The sequence below is a fragment of the Gobio gobio genome (genome assembly GCF_949357685.1).
Source record: "Gobio gobio genome assembly, chromosome: 1".
Lineage (NCBI taxonomy): Eukaryota > Metazoa > Chordata > Actinopteri > Cypriniformes > Gobionidae > Gobio > Gobio gobio.
In genome coordinates, this window is record NC_137097.1 from 64,375,901 (window position 1) to 64,403,242 (window position 27,342).

Consider the following 27,342-nt stretch of genomic DNA (forward strand, 5'->3'; position numbering starts at 1 on the left):
GTGATAGGAAAAGCCATGTTTCTGAATGACAGATCCCAATGATGACATGTAGATGGAGAAGAGAAGTGGTCCATGCACTGAGCCCTGGGGAATTCCAGTAGCTAGATTGTGTGACTAAGACACTTTACCTCTCCATGACGCCCTGAAGGACCTACCTGAGAGATAAGACTTGAACCTTGAACTTATTTTTAAAAAACAAAATAGTCCCATAGTATTCAGTGGCTGACTGTAGTAGGTGATTTCATATAATAATGTAAATGTAAACTCATTACTGATCTGAATTTCCACATTATAATGGGATCATAAGCTACTAGTCTAGCTACAAGCTACTAGAATAAAACGCATCCAAACTGGATGAAGGGTCCTCAATATTTTGGCCCTTACAAAAAAATATATTTTTCCCTATCGAATTAAGTTGTCAGTTAAAGTCAAATATATATGTCAACAAAAAAGTATTATTAGTAACATGAAAATGACCTTTCTCTGGGAGGGTTTGCCTTCGCCATGCTTCCTGGAAGTAGGGGTAGGAAGTTGGCAGTCTCATGTAACAAAGGAAGTGAATAGCTTTTTTTTCTTCTTGAAATCCTTTATTTGGTTGTTTACTTGCATGTCAATGAGACATAAAACATGGATAACTTTAGAATATAATCTTACAAAAGGAAAATTACAGCTACACACTGCGGGGCTTAAATGGATTAAATGACGCAATATTGATGTGCGCATGCCCAGTGACCGTAACAGTATCCTATCTAGTCTTTACCGCATTCTGCCCACATTCGACCCCTCCGCTGTGCCACACACAATACAGGCTCATCAGTGGGTCCTAATCAGCCACCTCTCACAGTGTAGGCTGTGCTATTCAATCGCCTCATCTAGCCCTGCATCCGCGCACGCTCCCTGATTGTAATGCATTACAATTGAATGTTAATGGGAACACTTGAAGGTGGGCGAAGGGAGGAGGCTTATTCATTTCTCATTGCTTGTTAGTGCCGCTCTTACGCTGCCTGTGACATTATTATGATGTCAACTGTAGTATCATTATAAGCAGACGCCCCCGCATGTGTTGCATGTGAAACCATTAACATTATTTTCTCTGTCCACCTGCCATTGTGATTGCATGGCTCAGGTGTGCCCTCACATACATTATGCAAAAACGCACACACTCACAGGACAAAGGAAAGTCGCATTAGTTAGCTTTTTATACAGTAAAGTTAAATAAGGTGAGCATTTTCTAAAATGAAAAGCTTTAACATTACTAACTCATTATTACAAGGGGGTCATTTTAGTTGTGTGTAGAGCTGGACGATATGGCCAAAAATATTGCGAATATGGCGATATTTCCATTTAATTTGAAATCGATATTTATCACGATATTCATTTACTATTACCATAATTAACAACATATTTGTTAGACCTTGAGAATGAATATAAACACATTGAAACTTCACAGAGTAGCTACCTTTTAATTTAGGGCCCCATGATGAAATCCATTTTATTTTCCCTTGAATTCTGTGCTTTCCATTTTATTTGGGGGGGATTCTGTATTTTATGATTTCTACCAATTTATATAAACTTTAATCAAGCTATTAAAATGTCATCAAATTAAAATATTTACTACACATCATTGCATTTTTTGTCGCAGAACTGTATACATTAAAAACATGGATGAAAAAATATGTTCTTGGTTTTATGGTATTCCTTAGAAATAACAATATTATTATTATTGCTTTGAGAAGTACATATCACTACTATACAGTAGTGATATCTTTCTGTCAGTTTAATTTTTTAGTGTAATTTTCACTAAATAAATTAAGGTGATAATTCAAAATTATGTGTTTATTTTCTTAAGAAAATTGTGGTTTAGCGTTGTATAGAAAATATTGAGAACATGTCACTAATAAAACCAAGAGGTAGATTTTCCTAATGTTTTAAAGGAAATTAAAACAATTTTGAGGCTTGAATTGAGGAACCGATTAAGCTGATAAAATGAAGAAAAAAAAGGCTACCGACTTATTTTAAGAGAATTAGCTCAATTGTGCAGTTTTATTTAGAGACACCATTGTTAGTTCATGCTTTGCATATGGCTGGAAAGGAAGAGTTCATATTGAAATTAAGTGTTATTTTATGTATTTTTGAGTGAAGGGAAACATCTGTTAATGTGTAATGTTCAGTTATGTTTGACATTTGAAAGAGTTTCTGTTATGTTGAAGTTATACAGGGAGTGCAGAATTATTAGGCATGTTGATTTTCTGATCATATTTTTTTTCCAGGCACATTTGACCAATTCCAAACCACAGTAATCCTAATAACTACTATTGATTTAGTATTTAATAATGTATAAGTGATATATGATTGTTCATGAAGGCTGGAAATGAAAATCACCTTATATTCAGGTGTGCAGAATTATTAGGCATGTTTTCTTTTACAGATAAATTGAGCCAAAAAAGAGATTTAACTCAGACTGAAAAGTCAAAAAGTATTAAATGCCCATGAGAAGGATGCAATACTAATGCAATACTAGACATTGCAGTTAAGGCATGACCATTGGACAGTGAAATGCTCGTTGGGTCAGCAGGATCTGACAAAAACATGTGGCGGAGAAAAGACACCTGTTAACTGCAAAAGAATTAAGAATTAAGGTGAAGAATTAAGGGTGAAACCATCAGGAACCCTTTAGTCTCCAGCGCCACCATTTTCCAGAGCTGCAACCTACCTGGAGTCTCCAGAAGTGCAAGGTGTCAGGATCTCAGAGACTTCAGTTAGGTAAAGAATCCTAAAAAATGACCCCCACTAGATAAGAATCATAAGCTGAAGTGTTGTAAAATACATGAAGAAGGTTTTTTATAGGCTTTATAGGTTTTATAGGTTGAGAGTGACTCTTGAAGGACCAGCACCACATCCTCTAGTACCACTGTTTGAAGAATTCATCTTCAAGAATCTGGCAGTACGTTTTGGGAGTTCATTTTAGTCCATCCCGTTTTGCAGAGATGGACTAAAATGAACTCCCAAAACGCACTGGCAGATTCTGGAAGATGAATTCTTCAAACAGTGGTACTAGAGGATGTGGTGCTGGTCCTTCAAGAGTCACTCTCAACCTATCTGTCCATAAAGCCTATAAAAAAACCTTCTTCATGTATTTTACAACACTTCAGCTTGTGATTCTTATCTAGTGGGGGTCATTTTTTAGGATTCTTTACCTAACTGAAGTCTCTGAGATCCTGACACCTTGCACTTCTGGAGACTCCAGGTAGGTTGCAGCTTTGGAAAATGGTGGCGCTGGAGACTAAAGGGTTCCTGATGGTTTCACCCTTAATTCTTCACCTTAATTCTTAATTCTTTTGCAGTTAACAGGGGTATTTTCTTCACCACCTGTTTTTGTCAGATCCTGCTGACCCAACGAGCATTTCACTGTCCAATGGTCACGCCTTAACTGCAATGTCTAGTATTGCATTAGTATTGCATCCTTCTCATGGGCATTTAATACTTTTTGACTTTTCAGTCTGAGTTAAATCTCTTTTTTGGCTCAATTTATCTGTAAAAGAAAACATGCCTAATAATTCTGCACACCTGAATATAAGGTGATTTTCATTTCCAGCCTTCATGAACAATTATATATCACTTATACATTATTAAATACTAAATCAATAGTAGTTATTAGGATTACTGTGGTTTGGAATTGGTCAAATGTGCCTGGAAAAAAAATATGATCAGAAAATCAACGTGCCTAATAATTCTGCACTCCCTGTATAATTGTTTCATAGACTAAATAATTTAGGTGATTTTACATGACTTATTCAAGTAAATTGCATTAAAGAAACCAAGCCTTGAAAATTACTAAAAAGATTATGTGTAATATTGTTACCATAATTTAAGTAAATAGCACATAACATGAAGTTAAACTGAACTTTTATTTTGAAGGTTTGTCGTTCAATTTCCCGGTGTATTTGACGCTAGTTTTCCTCAAATGAAACCCAATACTGGCAGAACACGTGCATGAGGTGTAAATGAAACAAGCCCTTGATCTCTTGGAATTCACAATTTATTATTTTTTTAAACCCTTTTTTACTTATGAATTTGTTTTATGCAACATTCTATATGCATATAAGTTGTTGAGGGAAATCTATAAATCCTATAAATCCTATAGTTAAATGAGCTGTTGGAGAAAAATATAATTACAATAAAGTTAATAAATATGTATATATAAACTTTGACTGTAAACATAAGGTAGCTACAAGTATTATGCAATCAATTCTCAAAATAATTAATATATCATACACTACATTAAGTGCGATTGGCCACGTGCCGATCAAATTATTTATTGCACAGTTCTAATTCAGTAAACTAAAGAGAAGCCAACACTGGTAAGTAATAATTTATATATTATATATTATCTTAAATCCTCACTGAGCCCCTGTTAGTATAGCATCTTGACAGGCGCTAATAGCCTCGTTGAAAACTGAAAAAAGGGGGAAAAAACAAGTTTGTGCAATATCCAGTGCATTCTGTGTTGTTTCAGTTTGTGAATGTTTTGCACTCGCAGTAAAAAAAAAAAACCTGGGACAGCTCACCAAAAAAACCGAACTGTACCCAGAAAAAGGGAAAATCTGGTCAACCTTTGATAGAGGACAATGGGCAAATTTATTCAGGATTACACCCCTCATCTTTCTGAGAAACACCCTGGGATGTTTAATGACCACAGAGAGTCATGACAGGTTAACATTTCATTCAAAGGACAGTGCCTTTTATAGTATAGTGTCCCCGTCATTATTTTGGGGCATTAAGGCTCAGGTAGAGTACACTTCATTTTCCGCTCCATCTCGCACTCGCACACAATTGAGCGTGCAAGCCTTTCAAAGTATTCTCCTTTGACTGGGAGTGTGGATAGGCGCGTTTGCCATGTGCACGCTATAGTTGTCCCTTTCTTTTCAGGCTTTTCAAATCACTCACAAATGCTCTGTTGTCCGTGCAGACGAAAAAAAACTGTCGGCATGTGAAAAGCTGGAGTGGAACGCAGACAAGGGAAGTATACTTTAGGACTAAAACAGACCACCAGGTACCGCCAACACCTCTTCCACTAGCAATCTTAGCTTTCTCCAAAAGGTCTCGCATCCAGGTAGACACTAGATTCAACCATGCTTAGCTTCAGTGGGAAACCATGCAGGAACTTGAGAGTGTCAGCCTCTGGTGTAAGTGAAATGGAGAGTAGCTGTGGGTCTGCTGGCCGCTTTTGTTCATGCTCAGAGTACTGGTGGAGAGATTTATGCCGCTGGTCCTGGGCCTTTTCATTTATCTAATTCCCCCGTTTGGAAGTCAACCGATGGTTGGCAGAGCACATCCTGTCCGACCTGCCTGCATGTCCTTGATCTCAAAGGCGACTGAAGCTTTGTGCGCGTCACTGCCCCCTTTTGACCGTCGTCCAAGAGCACCGTCACCGCTACTGATATTTATTAGACTCTCAACAGCCAAAATCCACTATGAGGCCATTTTCATTGCCAAGCTAACTTTAGAAACGAGGCGTAATAGGTTCACGCACATTATCTCACATCTGATCAAATGGGTGTATAATAGGCCTTTTAGCTTGTGGGCAAGACAAACTGACATGGACTGCACCATTCATAATTCAGAGAATGGGCTTTCACTGCAAAGCTTTCCTTAGCCTGAATGTGCACCGAAGGTAGTGATAGTCTCCGGGCAGCTGCTTGTATCCAGGCCGCTCTGGTCCAGTGCCATGCAAACACTCCATACTGACTATATCTGGCTGGATCATGCTGCCACCAGTTGCTTATGAATAGATCCTGCTTGGACACTATTTCACAAGCCCACAATATAGGCCAAGGTAGAAGGTATAGATATTAGGTAGATAGAACATATATAGATAGAAGGCCAAGATATTAGGGCTGCCCCCTAATAGTTAAGTCGACCAAACATTAGTCGACCAAAATTGTATTAGTCCGTTAGTAGCAGAAAAAAAAACTCCACAGGAATCGGAGAAGTCACACAGCCGGTAAGGGACAGATTGGCGGGTCCTTGTGGTAATTACAGAATCCAAACATTCGCCTATCATCCATCGACCTCAATTATGGCTTATCATTTGAAACATGTAAGTAGCGGCAAGTTTACATGGCCGCTCACTATAAAGTTAAACTATATAAATGTGCGCTATTATTTGCTGCGTATCCAAGTGTTTGTGTGGAGTGTGGAAGCTGAAGTATAGCGCGCTTACTGCACCGGTGCAATCACTTGCATTCTTTCCTGATAACAGTGGAAACAACTTAAAATACTCCCTCATTTATGGTCAGAGTAATGTATCATTCGAAACTGTAAAAGGTCTACTTTTACTTGTGTAAACACACAATAACAAAAAAAAACGTGCTTTTGTAAAATAAAGAAAAACGGTCTTTATTGAACTGGAGCGTGTCACAAATTTACAAAACTCAGCATAGGCTATTTGCCTCACAGACATGAGAAATATATAAAAAGCTTGAAATGTCTACTTTTAAACTAACCAATTCAAATCGAAAACAAATAATCTCTGCTTATGTAATCTGTATGAAAGGTGCATTTCTCTAAAGGCACATCCACTATACTGCGGAGATGAGAGTCAGCATCGGCTTTTGCTGGTGCTTTGCGGCAAGAATTATATGTGCGCTTGAGCGTGGAATAGGCTATAATTCCGCCCCCCAGTATATATTTAAGTAATTAAATGAACCCTTAAATGTATGAATGTTTCGCCAATCATTATTAAATATTCGGATCTTTAGCGATACCTGAGGTATGCATTAGGGCTGCACAATTAATGGAATTTCCAATTGCGATTATGATTACGGATGCCGCGATTACAAAACAAAAAAATTCCACTTAAAGTTACATTATTCTGCGTGCTTAACCCTTAATCACCCCTAGGGGTCCAGCTGACCCCACTGGACTTTTCCTTCATTTTTAAAAGTGTTCCCTTCATCTCAGGGCCATGAGACTCTGTGACTTTTCCTAAATAATCTATCTAAACATGCACAAAAAAATCTGGGCTTGATTTGGTTGTTCTAAAGGTGTGTACAATTTTTTTTACCATTTAAGGTCCTCGGGGTCAGATTAACCCCACATTGAAAATGAACGGAAAAAAAAAAAAAATTCTCTTTGTTTGTCAAAAAAATTAAATAAATCCAGTATAAATCTGACAATTTCTACATTTAAATCAAGGTCTGGTCCTAGAGCATAAACATAAAGTGGAACGAACTTTCTATCTCATACACACACGCACATGCGCGCACAAACACACACGTGTGTGACTGCAACAGAGCGCATTTGTATAGAAATTGGCAAATAAAATCAACAAAACTGGCATAAATCTGAAAAATTGCCATACATAAATGAAGGACTAATACACGAGCACAAATGCAACATGGAACAAGCATGTTCACTCACACACACAAACACACACGGGTGTCTGGGGCATTTTTTTAATTTTGGTAATGACTGGAAAAATGTAAAACAAAATAATAATAATATTTGTTTGTCAAAAAATTTAATAAATCCAGTATAAATCTGAAAATTTCTAGATTTAAATCAAGGTCTGGTCCTAGAGCATAAACACAAAGTGGAACGAACTTTCTATACATCTCTCTCTCTCTCTCTCACACACACACACACACACACACACACACACACACACACACACACACACACACACACACACACACACACACACACACACACACACACACACACACACACACACACACACACACACACACACACACACACACACACACACACACACACACACACACACACACACACACACACACACACACACACACACACACACACACACACACACACACACACACACACACACACACACACACACACACACACACACACACACACACACACAAACACACAAACACACAAACACACACGTGTGACTGCAACAGAGAGCATTTTTATAGAAATTGGCAAATAAATATCAAAGTTATGAGGAGAAGTTGAAGCATCACGAAAAAATGAAGTGAAAATGAAGTCCCAATGGACCTCTGTTGGATATATGTGGTCATTGCACTTTCTTTCGTTATCTATAATTCCTAAAGTTTTTCCACAAACCTGCAGATGGCAGTATTCTATCCCTAACACATAGACCAATGTCCAAAAACAACTTAGATTTAATTAAGATCATCATTTAAGTGATTTTGTCATAAAAAAAATAATTTTTAATGAGCCAATTTATGGCCTAGTTAAGTAATTGTGCAGTAAATAGGTAAAAAACTACCAAATATCCACAAAAACACAGCATAAATGTAAAAAAATATCTATAGTTTTCCACGTAAAAAATGTATATTTCCTTATGCAATTGCTCTGTAAATGTTTGGGGTCTATCTGACCCCAAGGATCAAAAACGTTAAGGGTTAAGGGGTGTGTTTGGGACTCCTCCGCCATTTTTAAAAAGCCATGTACACAGCCTATATATTACTCCGCGAACTATCTCTTGCAACCGTCGCCTCTTTTGCCTTTGGCATTTGGCTTGCTTAGTTTGGGACACTAAATATTCAACTATATTACTGATCTGTCCGCATTGACACTAAATGAGAACTGAACATGAGTTGGTGGTGACATTACTGTTTTCTCCACAGCAGATTTTTTTGTTTTTGTAAAAAAAATGCCATGCAGTTTCTTCAAACTATGGTATAAAGCTATTCAAAATGTAAATTGTGATAATCACAATTACAATTTCAAGGGAATAATCGATAATTATGATTTGTGTCATAATTGTGCAGTCCTAGTATGCGTTTAAGGGTTAATATAAAAGTGTGATTAGTCAACCAATGGCTTAAATGAACAACTAGTCGACTAGAAAAGTCAGGGACAGCCCAAGTAAACGATCCAGGGGAAGCTTCACTTGACCCCACGTGACTAATAACTCTTATAAGAAGTGCCGAAATTCCATCTGGCTGCAGCTTAACTGACATTATTTAGTTTATCTCATATTTCCCTCTTAATAAAATCTCAGGACTGCGGCAGTCAGTTTCTACTGAGCTTCTTATTAAATGACTGCATTTGAATGACTGAGTTTGTAGCAAACAGCAGGTCCAAAGCACGTTATTTCACTTCACTCCAGCTGGGAGGCTTTCCACTGAGGGCGCTTCTCTGTTTCTCAAAGGCCTGTGCATTTAAACATTTGTATTTAACAATTGCAGCCATTTGCTTTTGATGCACATCTCTGATGTATTTACGAAACAAAGGGAAATAACGGGCTGCAAACAGATTTTGATCAATTTATGAGGGTTTTGTCTCACAGTCGCAACCAATTAGCACCTCTCCTCAGCAGAGGGTTTGATATAATAGGGCTAAATAGCGAGTAAACAAACAAACCCCCTCATTTCACATGCTAAAAGTGACAGCGTCTCTGGGGTCCAGAAAAGTGTGGGCACAAAGCCTCCCATATACAGTTCCCTCCACTAATGTTGGCACCCTTGATGAATATGAGTAAAGGCGGCTGTGAAAATAAATCTGCATTGTTTATCCTTTTGATCTTTCACGCAAAAAAAAAAAATTCTAACCTTTCATTGAAGTAAAACAATTGAAAGTGTGTGTGTGGGGGGTCTAATTATGAAATAAATGTTTTTCTCCAAAGCATGTTGGCCTCAATTATTGGCACCCCTAAACATTATTGTAAGTATATTCCCATTCATATTTACTTTTTTTTTAGCACACTAGGTGACTAGGAAAATGAATTTGTCCAGCTATGACTTCCTGTTCCACAGGAGAATAAATATGAGGAAACACAAAGGCCAAATTCCCTTAATCATTCATCACAATGAGTAAAAGCAAAGAATATAGTTCTGATGTGCAGCTAATGGTTGTTGAGCGTCACAAAATAGAAAGTGGCTGTAAGAAAATATAGCTAAAGCATTGAAAATCCCCATTTCCACCATCAGGGCAATAATTAAGCAGTTTCAATCAATTAAAGATGTTACAAATCTGCCTGGAAGAGGACGTGTTGTCTATATCGTCCTAATGCACGGTGAAGAAGATAGTTTGAATGCCCAAAGACTTTGAGTCTTGGGGTCAGAAAGCCTAATGGAAATTATCAAAACAGCCCCTACATCACTACTACCAGTCATTTGGGAAGGTTTTAAGAAAAATCCTCCTCGCTCATCCAAAAACAAAGCATATTCAGTTGTCAGACAAGACTGGAACTTCAAAAGGGACCTGGTTCTATGGTCAGATAAAACAAACAAAAAAAGAGCTTTTTGGCAGAAAACCCACCAGAAGGGTTTGGTGCAAACAGGGATAAAAAAGTACCCCATGCCCACGGCTAAAAATACAGCTGGAGCTTTAATGTTGTGGGCCTATTTTTTATTTTTTTTTGCTGGATGTCCTGGACATCTCGGTCAGATACATGGTATCATGGATTCTAGCAAATACCAACAAATAAAAAAAATCAAAACCTGACCGCTTCTGCTAGAAATCACATAATGGGCTGTGGTTGGATCTTCCATCAGGACGATCCAAAACAAACATCAAAACCAACACACAAATGTGTCACTGAGCACAAAATGAAGCTTCTGCCATGACCGTCCCAGTCCCCTGACCTGAACCCTATAGAAAAGGAGTGGGGTGAACTGAAGAGAAGAAGCACCAACATGGATCTGGTAATCTGAAGGATCTGAAGAGAGATTCTGTATGGAGGAATAGTCTCTGAGCTCTGGTCAGGTGTTCTCCAAACTCATCAGGCATTATAGAAGAGGACTCAGAGCTGTTCTCTTTGGAAAAGTACGTTGGAATAATCGGGTGCCAATTAGAGATCGACCGAGATGGATTTTTAGTGCCGATGCCAATACCGATTTTTTTCATCAGCCTTAGCCGATGACCGATACGGGCTGCCAATTTTCTTGAGCCGATATTTGAAGCCGATACTGCTTTTGCTCCCTCAATTTACATCATAAAAATGACACAATGATCAGGATGATAACAATTTACAATTTAAAAAAAGGAACATTTTTTGAACTAAAAAAAAACAATATTTAACAAATAGTAAAAACAGGTGAGGTAGAACAAGGGGGAAAAAAAGAGTTCAGTGGTGGAAATAAATTCTGAAAATAAATATTTAAGCATAAATAAAATAATTGCACTATTGCACACAGTATCAACAAGCAAGCAGCATAATAAAGTGCACACTGACTGTACTATACTTCATTTAAAACAATTTACAACCTAGTCATTTAATGCTTACACTCTAAAAAATGCTGGGTTAAAAATAACACAAGTTGGGTTGAATATGGACTAACCCAGCAATTGGGTTGTTTTGACCCAGCGGTTGGGTTAAATGTTTGCTGAAAACAACCCAATTGATGGGTTAGTCCATTTTCAACCCAACTTGGGTTATTTTTAACCCAGCATTTTTTAGAGTGTAGGTGCACTTAACATAATCTCTTGTAGAGCAACACCAGCGGTAATTCAGGAAAAAATCTCCCAATGCTCCTCCACGTGAAACTTCAGTCTTTTGACCTTTTACCATCGTGTCAATTCTCAATTGATTTCGATTAATATGCGCGAGGGAGGGAGAGCAAGACAGTTTGAAGGCGGTGAGATCTGCCCTGTGGACGCCTGTCTGTAAATAATGCAGGGGAAAAAAATATCGGCGAACGCCGCAGCCTTGTATCGGCCGATACACGTAAAAATACGTCCGGCCGATATATCGGTCTAACACTAGTGCCAATAATTGTGGCCAACATGAACTAGAGAAAAACGTTCTATTGTTTTACTTCAATTATAGGTTCAAATTTTGTGAATTTTTTTGAAAGCTCAAAATGATAACCAATGCAGATTTTTTTACAGCTGCCTTTGCTCATATTTATCAAGGGTGCCAGTATTAGTGGAGGGGCAATGTAGTTCCTTTTTTTAAAAATCAAAAATGATAATTTAATTGATGGATGGCTTCAAATGGAAGCACTCTGCCTTCCAGGAGATATCCGACGCTCTCCTGACAGCTCTGTGATGCCATTAAAGCAAGGAATGATCAGACACATCCATTGGGCCCCTTGAGCTGCATATCTGAGCTAGCGTGTTTGCCTCTAAAGCACTGGCAAATTACATTTGATGGAGATGTTGATTGCGAGCAGATTTGTGGCTAATGTCTGTCATTGTGTGGCTGCGGCATCGGCGCTCGTTGCTGTCATCGTATACAGTATGTGATTTACACTTAAACGCATCGATTTAAAAATGATTTTAAAATACACTAATTACGGTTTATTAAAGATGCGTGCTTTCTTCTGCATGTTAGCGCCTCGCAGTAGCCCCCGCTTTGAACTGCGCTAATGATAGCAGTCAATAGATGTCCAATCCTGCGAGCAGCCACTCAAAACTAATTAAGAAGATGAGACCCTAATAAACGTACTTGTTGGAGCAGACAGAAAAGGTTTACCACACAGTGACTATAAATAATACAATGCGCTATACTATAAAAATAAAAAAAAGAGTCTTTTACATCCAGTGTAACAATAAAGGTGCACAGATTCGAGTTAATGATTATTGAGAGAGCTGAGAACAAAACAAGCTTTTAATTCGTTAAACTGGTATTGAAACTCTCCATTTTCCCAGAGCCTAATTAAAAGCAGTTTCATCCAATTTTATGGCCTAAATAGAATTTCATCCTCTGTTTGTCCTTATTTAAGGACACAATGCACAGGCATATGGACATTTGCACAGATGCACGAGCGTACACGCAGTGTGAAAGCGAGCGCTTAGTGAATGCAAGCGATGCAACCCCATCATAAAAAGGGAATTGCCAAGGTCAAGTAGGCGTCCATCTGTATCACTGGTTGTCATGGCCCCAGGGCATTATGGGTACTTAACAAGCACGTCAAGAACAACAAGTGCATCTGTCTCATTACAACATGTTGCATATTTCATGGTTTGCGTAAATCTGTTCATTGTGTTAATTTGAAGATGTAAATGTCTCTATTTTTTGGGGAGGGTTGTGTGAGTCCATGAATGTGGAGGTTGCTTTGCATCGCAGTGAAGTATTCCTAGCAGGATAGAGATACACCAGAAGAATTCATCAATGTTTTATGTCTACATTGCTACATCAGGGAGATGGGTGTTGCCATTTTTTCTCTTCTCCATTTAATATTTAATGCAAACACTTACAACAAATTGTCCCCTAGGGCCAATTATGAGAAGTTTGCGGTGAAGAAACGGAAATATACATTCCTACGCATGCCTACAGGACTCTCATATCTTTTACAGATGCGTTCTCATTTACATATCCTAATGTATGTCTAGAACAGCAGCACGGGAAAATTTGCAAACTGTGCACACATCTTGTACCGTATCATTTCCTCGAATATTAAAATCATTCGCAGGCTGCTTAACATACTGTTTTATAGAGCACGCAGGTTACATCTAATCAAATGCATCATCTCCCGTCTCTAATTATGCCACATAGCAGGAAGTCACATGCTCTTGGGTTTTATTCAAATTCATTTTTACTTACAAAAACTTATGAAAATATGCAAGAATGAAAATGGATCTTAAATGACAATTTTCAGATTTTTTTTTAAAACATGACAGCTGTTTTTTGCCTTAAACTTTAGTAGAATTATTATCATATTCATTCTTCTACAGCTTAGTACCTTCTAAAATCTAGAACATATGTTGTAAATTGGTATCAAGTACAAAGAGTGCTGCTGATATTAACTGGCTGGGTTGTTTCAACAGAAAACATGGAACATGGTCCATAAATGTATTGTGGTACACTAAAAAAAAAAAAAGGTTCTATATGGCACCAAAAATGGTTCTTGGCTCGTAATCATAGGGGAACCTTTTTTAGTGCTATATAGCACCTTAGTCAAAGAACCGCTGAAGAACCACTGAAGAACCACTGAAGCACCAAAATTGGTGCTATATAGCACTAAAAAAGGTTCCCCTATGATTATGACCCAAGAACCATTTTTTGTGCAATATAGAACCTTTTTTTTTAGAGTGTAGTCAAATTTACTTGTTGATAATAATTATTACCTAATTCATCTCACCACCTTCATTTAATTTGAAACAATCTAATTCAAAAATGGTAAACATACAGGAAACATGCAAGTCATATTACAAAGTAGCAAATAAAATCAAATAAAAACAAAGGCTATAACAGACTCTCTCTCTCTGTGTGTGTGTGTGTGTGTGTGTGTGTGTGTGTGTGTGTGTGTGTGTGTGTGTGTGTGTGTGTGTGTGTGTGTGTGTGTGTGTGTGTGTGTGTGTGTGTGTGTGTGTGTGTGTGTGTGTGTGTGTGTGTGTGTGTGTGTGTGTGTGTGTGTGTGTGTGTGTGTGTGTGTGTGTGTGTGTGTGTGTGTGTGTGTCAGTCAATCGTGGCAAATGCAGCAGAAGTACACTGGACATTTTTACTGTACAACCGCCCCGTCTGTTCAGTCAGATGACACCAGTTCTGTCATTTGCATGATTTCAAAGCATATTATAACAAAATATTACTTTCTCGTTATATATATTTTTACACATACAGTAACCTACAGCATCTCCGGTCACCCCTAAAGAGTGGTGGTCATATATTGTATTGATATCACATCCGTATCTCATTTCTAATTGGTTAAATTGATGGTGTTACAAACTCATCATGTTTCCAGCACTCCCCAGTATCCCCTAAAACTTAACTGTGCTTTATTGCAGAATATAAAACCTCAAATTAAATATTGACTAATTGCACTGCTATCAAAACCAGCTTTTAATAAACTTGTCTCATGTTGTGTCACGCGTAATAATTCAGCGAAAAACAAGCCTATTTAAGCCAATCACAAACGCCATTGGCTGATTGCTGTCCATGATCCTGCCCAATGTGACCATATAGTTTCAAATTGGCGATTGATAGTTAATAGCTGACATGTAAACGACAACGACTAAAAGAAGAGTAGTTTTAGGGAGTTTAGGAAAACATTCACACTCAAATACCGTGTGAAAATGTATGAATATTTCCGGGTGAGGTAATGTGCTGTCCTTCACTTCAATTCACATCTGTCACTTCAGTTCTCATCACGCACAAATCTTACACTCGAGGGGAACAAACGATAACAGCTCTTACAAGTGCTTCTGTAACAATATGAACTGCGCTTCAACAAACACAAGTCTGGTAGTGAAACGTACGAGGACAGTGATTCATTGCGCAACTTTTCAGTCCTCAAGCTGTCCTCCTCTTAATCGAGTTCCCAGATTCTTAGAAAATCTTCCCTGCGTGCTGAGACGCTCGCTTGAGACGCATTCAAACAATTCAACAGTGATTCAGCCATTAACCTCCAATGAGCTAATTAGAGTGCTCGGCACTTGTTTGGAAACTGATAATCAAAGAAGCCACTGTGCACCTCGCCACAATGCGTATTTACAACACGGGCGAAGACGCGAAGACGAATACGAGCAGGCATCTTACCTCGCAGGGTATAGCGAATAACATCAGCAGCAGGAACATGGCACTGAAGAGATGCATTCCTCTCGAAATGACAGCGTTCCGACCACCACCAGCACTTGGACACTCTCGTTTTCAGAGCTCGCCTGCTTTCCTCACGGTCCGCGCAGGATTCTGTCAGCGTTCTGTCGAGTGCGCGCGGCGATCCACATCACAGGCGGCACGCGCCGGGGTTTATTCCGCTCACGGAGGCAGATTACCCCCACTGTGCCACGGCAGAACGAACCGCCTTGTGTTTTATGATTAGTGCCCTGTCTTTCGCTTGTGACCGCCACCAAGAGGTCAGCGTTGTAAACGGGCACGGGAAATGAAGTATAGCAGTCCCCCTCTCAGCAGGCTTTTTCAAGTGGGATCGACTGACCGAGCTCCAGTTGCAGAGGTTGGAAGGTGACTAATGTGTTTGCGATGCCCCGACGCTAGGAGCAGCACACTTTGACGCTCCGGGAGCGGATTCAAAAGAAATGCCCTGCTGCTGAAGATGCAGCCCAGTCCCTCCAGTGTGTGTGTGTGTGTGTGTGTGAGTGTGAGAGAGAGAGAGAGAGAGAGTGAGAGAGTGAGAGAGTGGCGGGTGAAAGAGGAGGCTTTGCATTGACAGCTCAGTCTGTTGCACAAACAATGGATTTTTGAGATGGGGATAAATGACATGCATGTCCCCAGGAGAGCTGTGACATTATGATACGGGCGGTTGATGATTGGATTAGACGTTGAGCAGCATATTAGTGGCTCTTTGCATGTGAAAGAGAGTTGCTGACAGTTACCAGCGTCTCTAAGTAAGGGATAATGCACGTATCCAGACGGTCATTATTGCAAAATGAACCCCGACAGTGTCTTGACTTGTATCACCCTGTGGGAGTTTATTTTGTGATAATGACCAGCTTACTGCACATTATCCCACTTATTACACGGCTACTTAACAACTTACTAAATAAATAAATAGACATAAAATTTTAATTTGAAGTAAAATTGTTTTGTTTAGTTGTAGAGGCCATGAAGAGACTGCTAAAATATTTAGCAAATGTAGGTTCCCTGGAAGAGCATTCAGTTGCACAGCGTAATTGCCATGGGCAATGGCATATTTCAGAAATAGTTGACTATTATTTTTTATCAATTTTATATAAAGCAATTTGAATTGTGCTATACAGTAAATGTGACATTATTATTATCCTTTATTTTATTTCTTTTCAGGCACACTTTCAAAGCACTGGGCAGAAATCAAGAGATTAATTTCCAGATAATTATTCAGCAAGGATGCTGAATCAAAAGTGACAGTAATGTTACAAAAGATTTCTATTTCAAATAAATTATGTTTTTTTCTTTTTATTCAATTGAGAACCCTGATAATATGTAAGCCCTATCATGAGGGTTTCCTCTAATGTTGTAGTACTCGAGACTCGATTTTGGGCTGTCCCAGACGAAAGATAACCAATCGTGGCGAGTCGTGGCTCCTAAACGGTGGTCCTACGTCATACAGTGAGAAAGGTTCAAAGATGGTTGTCACCACAGTCTTGCAACCAAAGATAGCCTGTGGTAATTTTCTCACAGTGTCAAATTTAGCATGATAATCTCACAGTGTGTTTGCTGCTACAACCTACGTCTACCGACTAGCCAATAAAAATGCAACTTGAACAACATACATGCTGATCCACGTTGTACAGTGTGATTTGTAATGATCTTATAGGATTGCCAAACTAGCACAATCTGTAGCAGGCATAAGAGGACTCTGCGGCCACAACTGCGGGGATATCAATATATTGCCAATGCCTTGTCTGATTTATTTGTCAAAATCAGTAATGTGATTGGATGTAAAACTTGCTAGTTCAAATGCAATCAATAACGTATTTCTTAATTTGATTTATTTTGTTACTGCAGTGCCGGGGTCAGAAATCAAAGATGTCACCAAAATGTATGCAAATGCCCACAAAATTCAAGATATGATTGCAAAAAAGTACTTGTATGAGATCTGGATTTTTATATTTAACATTATATTGCAAAAAGTTTTGGGATGTCTGCATTTAAAGGGTTTAAAATGGAGTTGGTCCACCCTTTGCAGCTATAACAGCTTCAACTCTTCTGGGAAGGCTTTCCACGAGGTTTAGGAGTGTGGAATTTTTGACCATTCTTCTAGAAGCGCATTTGTGAGGTCAGGCACTGATGTTGGACGAGAAGGCCTGGCTCACAGTCTCCGCTCTAATTCATCACAAAGGTGTTCTATCGGGTTGAGGTCAGGACAGTCAAGCTCCTCCATACCAAACTCGCTCATCCATGTCTTTATAGACCTTGCTTTGTGCACTGGTGTGCAGTCATGTTGGAACAGGAAGGGGCCATCCCCAAACGGTTCCCAAAAAGTTTGGACCATGAAATTGTCCAAAATGTCTTGGTATACTGAAGCATTGAGAGTTCCTTTCACTGGAACTAAGGGGCCAAGCCCAACCCCTGAAAAACACCACCACACCATAATCCCCCCTCCACCAAACTTTACACTTGGCACAATGCAGTCAGGTAAGTACCGTTTTCCTGGCAACCGCCAAACCCAGACTCGTCCATCGGATTGCCAGACAGAGAAGCATGACTGGTCACTCCAGAGAACGCGTCTCCAGTGCTCTAGAGTCCAGTGGTGGCGTGCTTTACACCACTGCATCTGATGCTTTGCATTACACTTGGTGATGTAAGGCTTGGATGCAGCTGCTCGGCCATGTGAAACCCATTCCATGAAGCTCTCTACACACTGTTTTTGAGCTAATCTGAGGGCCACATGAAGTTTGGAGGTCTGTAGCTATTGACCTCGCTCTGTGATTTTACGTGGCCTACCACTTCATGGCTGAAGCAATCCCAATTGCTTCCTCTGTTACAATACCACCAACAGTTGACCTAGGAATATTTAGTAGTGAGTACGTTTCACAAATGGTCTTATTGCACAGGTGGCAACCTATCACGGCACAACGCTTGAATTCACTGAGCTCCTGAGAGCGACCCATTCTTTCACAAATGTTTTTTATAGAAGCGTCTGCATGCCTAGTGCTTGATTTTATACACCTTTGGCCATGGAAGTGATTTGAACACCTGAATTCAATGATTTGGAGGGGTGTCCCAATACTTTTGGTAATATAGTGTATAATTAAACCTTATCATAATATCAAGAAAGCTTTTTTCACAAATATTAATTAATTTGATACAAATGTTCAATAAACAATAAAAATTGATCACAACATCAATTGTAATTTAACCAGTTCAGATGCAACTTCTGTGCCACCTCTGCAATATACAGATGCATTTTGTTGTTAGTGATTTAATTTGATTGGTAACAGCTCTATATAGTGTCTCATTATTCTAATTGAATTCATTGGTTACATATACGACATTCCTCAGGCAGTAGATGCAGATCTTTTAGAAGAATTTAAGGAGTGCTGGTCTGGTCTGGTCTGGTCTTGGTCTCAACACATTTGGTCTCGTTCAGGTGGTCTTGATTACAAAAGTTTACAAAAAATACGAAGCTGCACAACTGTTGTCAACATTGATAATACATGTTTCTTAAGCATCAAATCAGCATATTAATTGGAATATAATACAGTCTTGGTGAGCACAAGAAACTTCTTTTTAAAAAAATCATACCAAATATTAGCAATTTTTTTTGGTGGTGAGACATCTCTTATGAGAAATAATAATGCAGAGAAGTTATCGAGCCACTGTAAGAAAAAAACTCACCTATAACAGTAGTTTAGCGCAGACCACACAGTTAACACAGTCTCATTGAAATGCCACTTGTAGCCCTCCATCACCAGCTGATGAGCTCTGCAGATCACGCTGATATCGGTGCCACAACGTCACTACCAAACAGATATCCAGCTCCTCTTGGACTCACACCCCACCCCCCTGGGGTATCTAGACAAGAAAAGGAGCAAACAATCTTAGGTCTTTAGGTCAACATATTAAAGGTCTTTCCATTTTGTTGCATTATATTAGTCTCTCACCCTCAGGGGCAGACCACAGTAGGTCACACATGGGTCCATCATGAGGAACTTCCTGCTTTCTGTCAAAAGTTCTGATCTGATCCAAAGTTTGAATAGATGGAGAAAGTGCACCCTGCACACAAAATATCTGGGAAGCAAAAAACAGTATATATATACAGTACATTACAAATTTGGTGGTTCAGAATTTGGTGCAGCAGCTTTGACATACATTGCATCCTTTCACTTTAACAACATTTCAGTGTGTAACATTGATGCAGTTGCAGTTTCTCCACAGTAAGACTATTTCCCTTTTGTGGAAATAAATAAATTAGAATAAAAATGTTGAGAGACAGACGTTAAGGAGGAGGAGAAGCAGAACCTCTGGATGTTGGTGGAGGTTTGAGGTAGGGCTCTGATTTTCCTGGGGTTTGACGGGTTGGATTATGTTTTTTGCCCGCGAGCAATATGAATGTGCATTAATAAACAAAGATGTCTGAACACACTCTAGTCCAAATGCCTGACACTCCAAGTGCATTAATTATGAATTATGAAGAAATGTGATAAACATATAATACCCATAGTAGGCCTACTTGTTGATGCACATTTATTCACTGTTGTAATAGGAAATTCCAGTTAGTACTGTATGGCAAAACTGCACCGCAGAGATTTGTTGTTGAGTAGTGATATTAGGGCATATTATTTGAAGCGGCAGAAAATAGCTTTTTTCCTTGTTGTTCAGTGCCAGTTTTCATTGATGCATATCATATAACACAAATTATTTCGCTACATCAATCTGTATTCTTAAATATGCATGACTTTATTTTCCACACACACACACTGTCTGGTTTACTACCTTTGTGGGGACTCTCCATAGATGTAATGTTTTTATACTGTACAAAATGTATATTCTATCATCTTACACTAACCCTATCCCTAAACCTAAAAAAAAAAAAAAACACCTCATTCCTCTTGGGGACCAAAAAAAGTCCCCACACGGTCTCAGATTTCAGATATTACCATCTTTGTGTGGACATTTTGTCCTCATAAAGTAGAGTTTACCTGAACCCCACAGAGAGACAGAGTGAGAGACAGAGTGAGAGACAGAGACAGAGACAGAGACAGAGACAGAGAGAGAGAGAGAGAGAGAGAGAGAGAGAGAGACAGAGAGAGAGAGAGAGACAGACAGAGAGAGAGAGAGAGAGAGAGAGAGAGAGACAGAGAGAGAGAGAGAGAGAGACAGAGAGAGAGAGAGAGAGAGACAGACAGAGAGAGAGAGAGAGAGAGAGAGAGAGAGAGAGAGAGAGAGAGAGAGAGAGAGAGAGAGAGAGAGAGAGAGAGAGAGAGAGAGAGAGAGATAGATAGCAGAAAAAGTTCTGTTTTCTGAGGCATAGAGCCAAATCAAGAGTTCATTCTATCTCTCTCTCTGTTTTTGCACACTTGGCTGCACACTATGAAGAGGACATGGAGCTAAAGTGTCTATATTTTCCCCGCTATCTCTCTCTGTCTCCTTCACGGTGGCAGATAGTCTCTTTGTATACTGAATGCTGCAGGACACAATGTCTAGAGTTTAGTGTGTGTGTGCGTCTTTGCACATATTCTGGAGGAAGCGTCAAGTCTGTTTTAAGCAGTTATTGTTCCAAACAGCAAGATAACAACGATTGAAAGGCAAAAGCTTAATTATTTTCTAAATGACGTGCATGAATTGGAAAACTGTGAGAACTAGTTCTCCAACAACAGGCTGCCTTCAGAGGGTTATGTAGTGGTTTTAAGGAGGATTGAAGAGTAGAAACAGGAACAGATCGATACCGGTTCATTTCAAAGACTGTGCATTGATTTTGGGCCCATTCTGATATGGTAGAAAAGATGCATTGGAGTCTGAAAGATGTCTGAGCTGCTGTGTACCCCTCGTGTGAGAGCAGCGGAACTGTGTCTCATGCAGCACCATCAGCATTCTGACGGTCACTTCCACTTTCAAGCAAATGTCAAACACTGCATGTGGTTATATTTCAGCATACTAAGGACATAGCACATTTATGGAAGGCCACTTCTGCCACACACAGTAAGAAAAAAAAGATATAATGTTCAGGTAAATCATAATTATTTAATAAATAATAAATGATGAGATGCCAAGTCATAATTGTGAGATAAAATGTCAAATCTGAAAATTATGACAAAAGTCATAATTGCGATTTACCAAAGCATGTTTTTGTTCTCTGGTAACAATAGGAGTGCACTAATATGCATTAATTCATGCCTAACTAATGCAAAGATAATCATCATGAGTTATTGTATGACTCATGAAGAAACAAACCATTCGTTAATGATTACCACATCAGCAACTAATAAAGAGTCTATCTGATTAATAGATTAAGTAATATAACTCATAATTAATTGTGCATTAGTTCAGCATGAATTCATGCATATTAGTGCACCTGTACTGTAAAGTTACCATTGTGCCTGAAATGGGCTTTCATACCTAGAGTATTAGAAAAGAACCAGAGCCAGAGGTTATCATTCACTAAGCATGTGTACGAACAATTTTTTTTTTTTAAAGTCTTTTTTTTTCTTTCTAAATTTAAGAAAAAAAATATAGGAACATCTGAAACCACATGTAAGTATTATTTTTTTTATAATTATATCTTTACTTTTGGTTTATGTTTTAGTAATTTTGTTGTACTTTTGTATTTCTTTTTAATACTATTAGGTTTAATTTATTTTTATTCTACACTGTAAAAAAAAAAAGGTCTGGATCAGGTCTCCAATTGAACATTTTCTAGTGACTGATCACATCTAAATTTTTTAGTTGGCCAAATTGAATTTCTGTGAATTAAATTGCATCAATTCTTAGATGTGATCGGTCACTAGAAATTGTTCAATTGGAGACCTGATTTTTCTTTACCGTGTAGTTCAAGTTTGAGTTATTTCCAGTTTGAATTTTTAATTGTGTCAACTTAATTCAGTTGCAAAATCAACATTAAAAAAAAGTTTAAACTTCATTATTTTTCTATTTTATTTTACAAATGTGTTTAATAAATATATTATTTTTATAATTATATCTTTAATTTTTTTTTTTTTTAATTTTGTTGCGCTTTTGTAATTTTTTGTATTAAAAAAAGAATTTTTAATTTATTTTTATTCTAGTTAAAGTTGGTTATTTCCAGTCTGAATTAAATTTTAACTTAACCGATTTATTCCAGTTGAAAAACAAAACAAAAACATGTTTAAACTTGATAATTTTTCAATTTTATTTTACAAATATGTTTAATAGTTTTCGATTTTCATTTGAGTTTTATTTAATGATAATAAACCTGTGTTGAGCGATAGCAAGCGTCACATATGTGACATTGTCAGGACAACACCAGGTTTGAAGCAGCAATATGGTGAGAATAAGAGGTTGTATTTGCAGTGTTGCAGGTAAGGAAACTTTATCAACAGGAGGAAAAGGAGAGTGGGATGATTAACAGTGTTACAGATGGTGTTGGAGCTTGTGGATTTGTGACAGTGAACAACACACACACACTTCCGGGGATGGTCCAAACAGGTGAGTATAAAGGTAAGAGAAGCGGCTTACTGGCAGAGGAGGCAAGCAGCCCATAGTCCTTGTTGTACACCAGAAAAATATTGAACGTGAAGTTTGTGTTCTTATAGCATCCCTCCTGGTTCCCAGCCATCACTTGCACCTGACACCAATCACTGGCCATCAAGACAAGAGGCTAGTGATTGGTGTCAGGTGCAGGTGATGGCTGACGGAGTGCAGGCGAGAACCAGGAGGGATGCTGGGAAATGTAGTCTTGAGTGTGTGTGAGTGAGGGAGGACCGGTGCACACGTGACACATACAGAAACTTTGATGGGAATTTTATAGAAAAGAAAAGACATTATTATTAAATAATATGAACCAAAAATATAATATTATTTTATTAAAATTGTATATTAAATTATTATTAAAATAAAATATTATTAAAATAATAAATATTACTGAATAACTTTCTAAAAAAAACATTGTAAAAAATGAGAAAGTATTCATAAGAAATCATTCATGATGAAATGTTATAATTCATTGGATGAACATGATGTAATCATGCCACCTATATTCCATCTAAACAAACCAAGTTAAGTCAAACAACCTTTATCATGTTATTTCAACACAAAATAGATGTGTTGGTTAAACATGATATTAACATTTCCATTACTCATTTGCATCTTTTTTGAGTTACATAAGGTTAATTCAATACCATTTAGTTAAATCAGGTTAACATTCTTAATTTTGTCCAAAACTATTAAGTATAATTATTCTAAAATGAATATAATAAAAACAGTTCAATTGATTATTTGAAATACTATTTTTCCAACATTTACATAATCTCTTACAAGATATTATTGGCTAGTCAGAAGATGATTTTGTTGCATCCATGGCATGCCCTAAGACTGTAGATGTTTTTTAATAATAAAACAACTTGAATTGTTATTAGTAGGTCCTCACCCCAAGCACATGCTCTACACTTCACCACAACGGTAACCTCCAAAAACACTAACATAACAAAAACTTTTAAATACCAACATAACAAAACATTAAGTATTACAAAGTCTCTCCATTTTCAAAAAAAAAAAAAAAGCTGTGTTTCCACCGCGGGAACTTTCCCCAGGAACTAGGGACTCTGGGGTGGTACTCTGTGTGTTTCGACCGCAGGAACCAGGGTCTAAATAAAGTTCCGGGTTAAGCTTTCCCCCTCAAAACGGCCCTGCTCGCGAGGCAGTACTTTTTCAAAGTTCAGGAACTTTCGGCGGTGGGACTTGGGCGCTGAACATGCCGATTGGTTGAGTTCACGCAGCATTTTATTTCAACTTAAAAAATCTGTAGAGTTGTTTACTATTCGAATCAACAATGGAGTTTAAAAAATGCGACAGATGGACCGACGACGAGGTCCAGGCTTTATTAAGTTTATTTGCGGAGGACGAAATCCAGTGGATTTTTAGACCACGATGGAAATGCAGACAGCAGCAGGTCTGAAGGAAAATTTTTTCCTTAGAAAAAAGTTCCTGGGACAAATTGTTCCGGGTAATTTAGGTGGAAACAGGGCTAAACATGGTGTCTCTGAGTACAACGGTACACTTACAGAACAAGTGATAGCATTTCTTTTTTATACATCATCTTCCCAGCATCAGAAAACAGAAGGCTGTGAGGTCAGAAGCCAGAGATATCAAACATCCGACTCAGTCCAGAACAACCCACTGTCAGCGTCACTCTCTTGCTGATATTGAGACGACTGGTCATTCCTCAGTCCCATCTGCAAGCCACAGCGATACTTTTCTGGGCCATAATAAGCCCAAATCTGGTCACATGTCCTGCCACTGCCCTCCTATGGGGCAAGAGGTATACGAAGTGGTTTGTTGCCATAGCAATGTCCATTACAGTCCCAGTAGGAGAAGGTGTGAGAGGCAGATTGCTCGTCGGCCAGCGGCAGACAGAATCAAACATGGCGTTTCACACCCTCCCATGGGCGGTTGCACATTTAGTACCTGCTCGTAACCAAGGCAACTGGGGCAAGGGCGCACAAAGTTCAGAAGTATTGAGATGCAGCGCACCGATGCGTTGTTTGTATATGTCCCCGAACTTAGATGAGTAAACAACACATATCTGCACTTAGATAAGGCTTGTTGTGTGGGTTCACCGCTGCTTGCTGATTGATTGTTTAAAGAAAGACATTCACACATGGACTCCGCAAGACCGTTTCAATCACATTCATCAGTAAGATCACAGTGCTTAAGTCTAGACCCGTGATTTCGGAACACCACAGGCACATATTCAGTCTTGATGGGGTATGTTCGATAGCCTGTATTTGTGTCTAATTGGATGCAGAAAGAAGCATAATGGGATACGAGAAAATGCATAACTCCGTTTCCGCTGCCAACCGAAACCTGCGGTTATTTGCTGTCTGCAATTCTCTCGGTCTCGTTTTTTTTTTTCTGCTCCATTGAAACAGAAGACATTTCGTGATTTTTTTTTCCACATGAGTTTTAATTTCAAAATGGGCTTCCTGTGTTTTCATGTCGTTTTAATGCACGCTGATGTCAGGTCTTTTGACAGCCGGCTCCCCAATGTCAAAGTTACAATGGCGGTGATTGCGCCCCTCGTTTCTCAAACGTGGGGTAACAGTAATAGCCAACCGAAAACGTTTGGTCATAAAGGGCATTCTGCTGTGAAATTACATGCTTTTCTTTCTTTTTTAAGGGAATTGTTCATGCAAATATGACAACTGATTCTGTAAAGGGCTATTAGGGTTGGCATGGCAACGGCATTTGTAAACCAAGGGCCGTAGCGCCATTAACACACTCTCCAGATTATGACATCACTCCCTCTCTGATTCATAGGCAGACGGGGTAAACAACAGAACTGTGAAAGAGAGGCTACATCTCCTTGCTTCTCCATTCAGCTTTGCCCGGAAGTGAAGCCGCGTCCTCAGAGGTTAGTCGGAATCGGGTGTGTTTTCCAATGGCTGTTCCCATCGAGTCTGTGTGTATAAGCAGACGGGGAGAAAGGGGCTGGGGGATAAAAGAATGGTTTTACATAATTAAGCAGATAGTAGCGATTACAGGAGCTTAGCCGCAGAGCACTGAACTCCACGCACTTGGGCTCATTATGAAGTTAAATACTCCAAACTGTCACTGATGGTTTAATTACAGCTCTGCTATGGAACAATCGCCTCAAACCCGTCGGCACGATCCGCAAACCTGCCCCCGAAACGCACAGCATCAGCCCCGGAAAGGAGCCGAATTTCCCTCTTTTCCTGCATTTATACACCCCAGAGATGAAGGGAGAGTAATTAAACAGTCATTATGATGCACTTCCCCTGCTGGCTGACAGCGCTGCACTCTGATGGAGGAATTCCTCTGCTCTCACTTTCAGCTGTTCTGCAGACTCTGGAGTAATGGCACACTTAAGGGTGTTACATAATCAGGATGCAAAAAAGGTAAGGGACAGTGCCACTTTTCACTCTAGGCAATAAGAAACGAGATGGTAGGTAAAATACACACAGGTAATAAGCAGTGTTGGGGTACGCAAGTTACGTAATCAGATTACTTTTTAAATTAATCATTTGTTGCATTTGTATAGCGCTTTTCAAAAGCGCTTTACATAGAAGGGGGGGATCTTATCAACCACCACCAATGTGCAGCACCACCTGGATGATCCAACGGCAGCCATATTGCGCCAGAACGCCCAACACACACCGGCTGATTGGTGGAGAGCAGACAAGAGTGATGAAGCCAATCAGTGTATGGGGAGGATTAGGAGGCCATGATGGACAGAGGCCAATGGGCAAATGGGCCATTTTTAATGACCACAGAGAGTCAGGACCTCGGTTTAACATCTCATCCGAAGGACGGTGCTCTTTGACTGTATAGTGTCCCTATCACTTATCTTGGGGCGTTAGGACCCACACAGACCACAGGGTGAGCACCCCCGCTGGCCTCACTAACACCTTTACCAGCCGCAACCTGGTTTTCCCATGTATTGACTGACACTTCGGTCTCCATGTTGAGTGAAATCAAGAGTAAATGTAGAGGTGTTGTGTGCGCTGTGTGAACATGATGCTTATTGTAGTTCTAGACTAAATGTAAGCATGAATTTACTCGACTCACTAGCACAAAAGATTCAGTATTCCTCAAAATGAATAAAAAAAAGTGAAATGCAAACTCGGAATATTACGCAAACCTGAATTAATTAATTATGTTAAATAACACAAATATACTTTATGTATTTAAAGGGTTAGTTCACCCAAAAATGAAAATTCTGTCATTAGTTACCCTCATGTCGTTCGACACCCGTCAGACCTCCGTTCATCTTCAGAACACAAATGAAGATATTTTAGTTGAAATCTGATGGCTCTGAAAGGCCTCCATTGGCACAATGCACGGTTCACTCTCAAGACCCTTAA

General features: G+C 39.0%; 1 protein-coding gene across 1 annotated transcript in view; it reads right to left on the reverse strand.

Annotated features, from left to right (window-relative positions):
* olfm2a (olfactomedin 2a) overlaps positions 1-15,975 on the reverse strand; it is a 120,783-nt gene extending 104,808 nt beyond the window's left edge. Inside the window, exon 1 of the mRNA XM_079834909.1 lies at positions 15,425-15,975. Coding sequence (XP_079691035.1) covers positions 15,425-15,481 — 57 coding nt within the window. The 5' untranslated portion in view covers positions 15,482-15,975. The remainder of the gene's footprint in view (positions 1-15,424) is intronic.
* Positions 15,976-27,342: the final 11,367 nt, after the last annotated feature.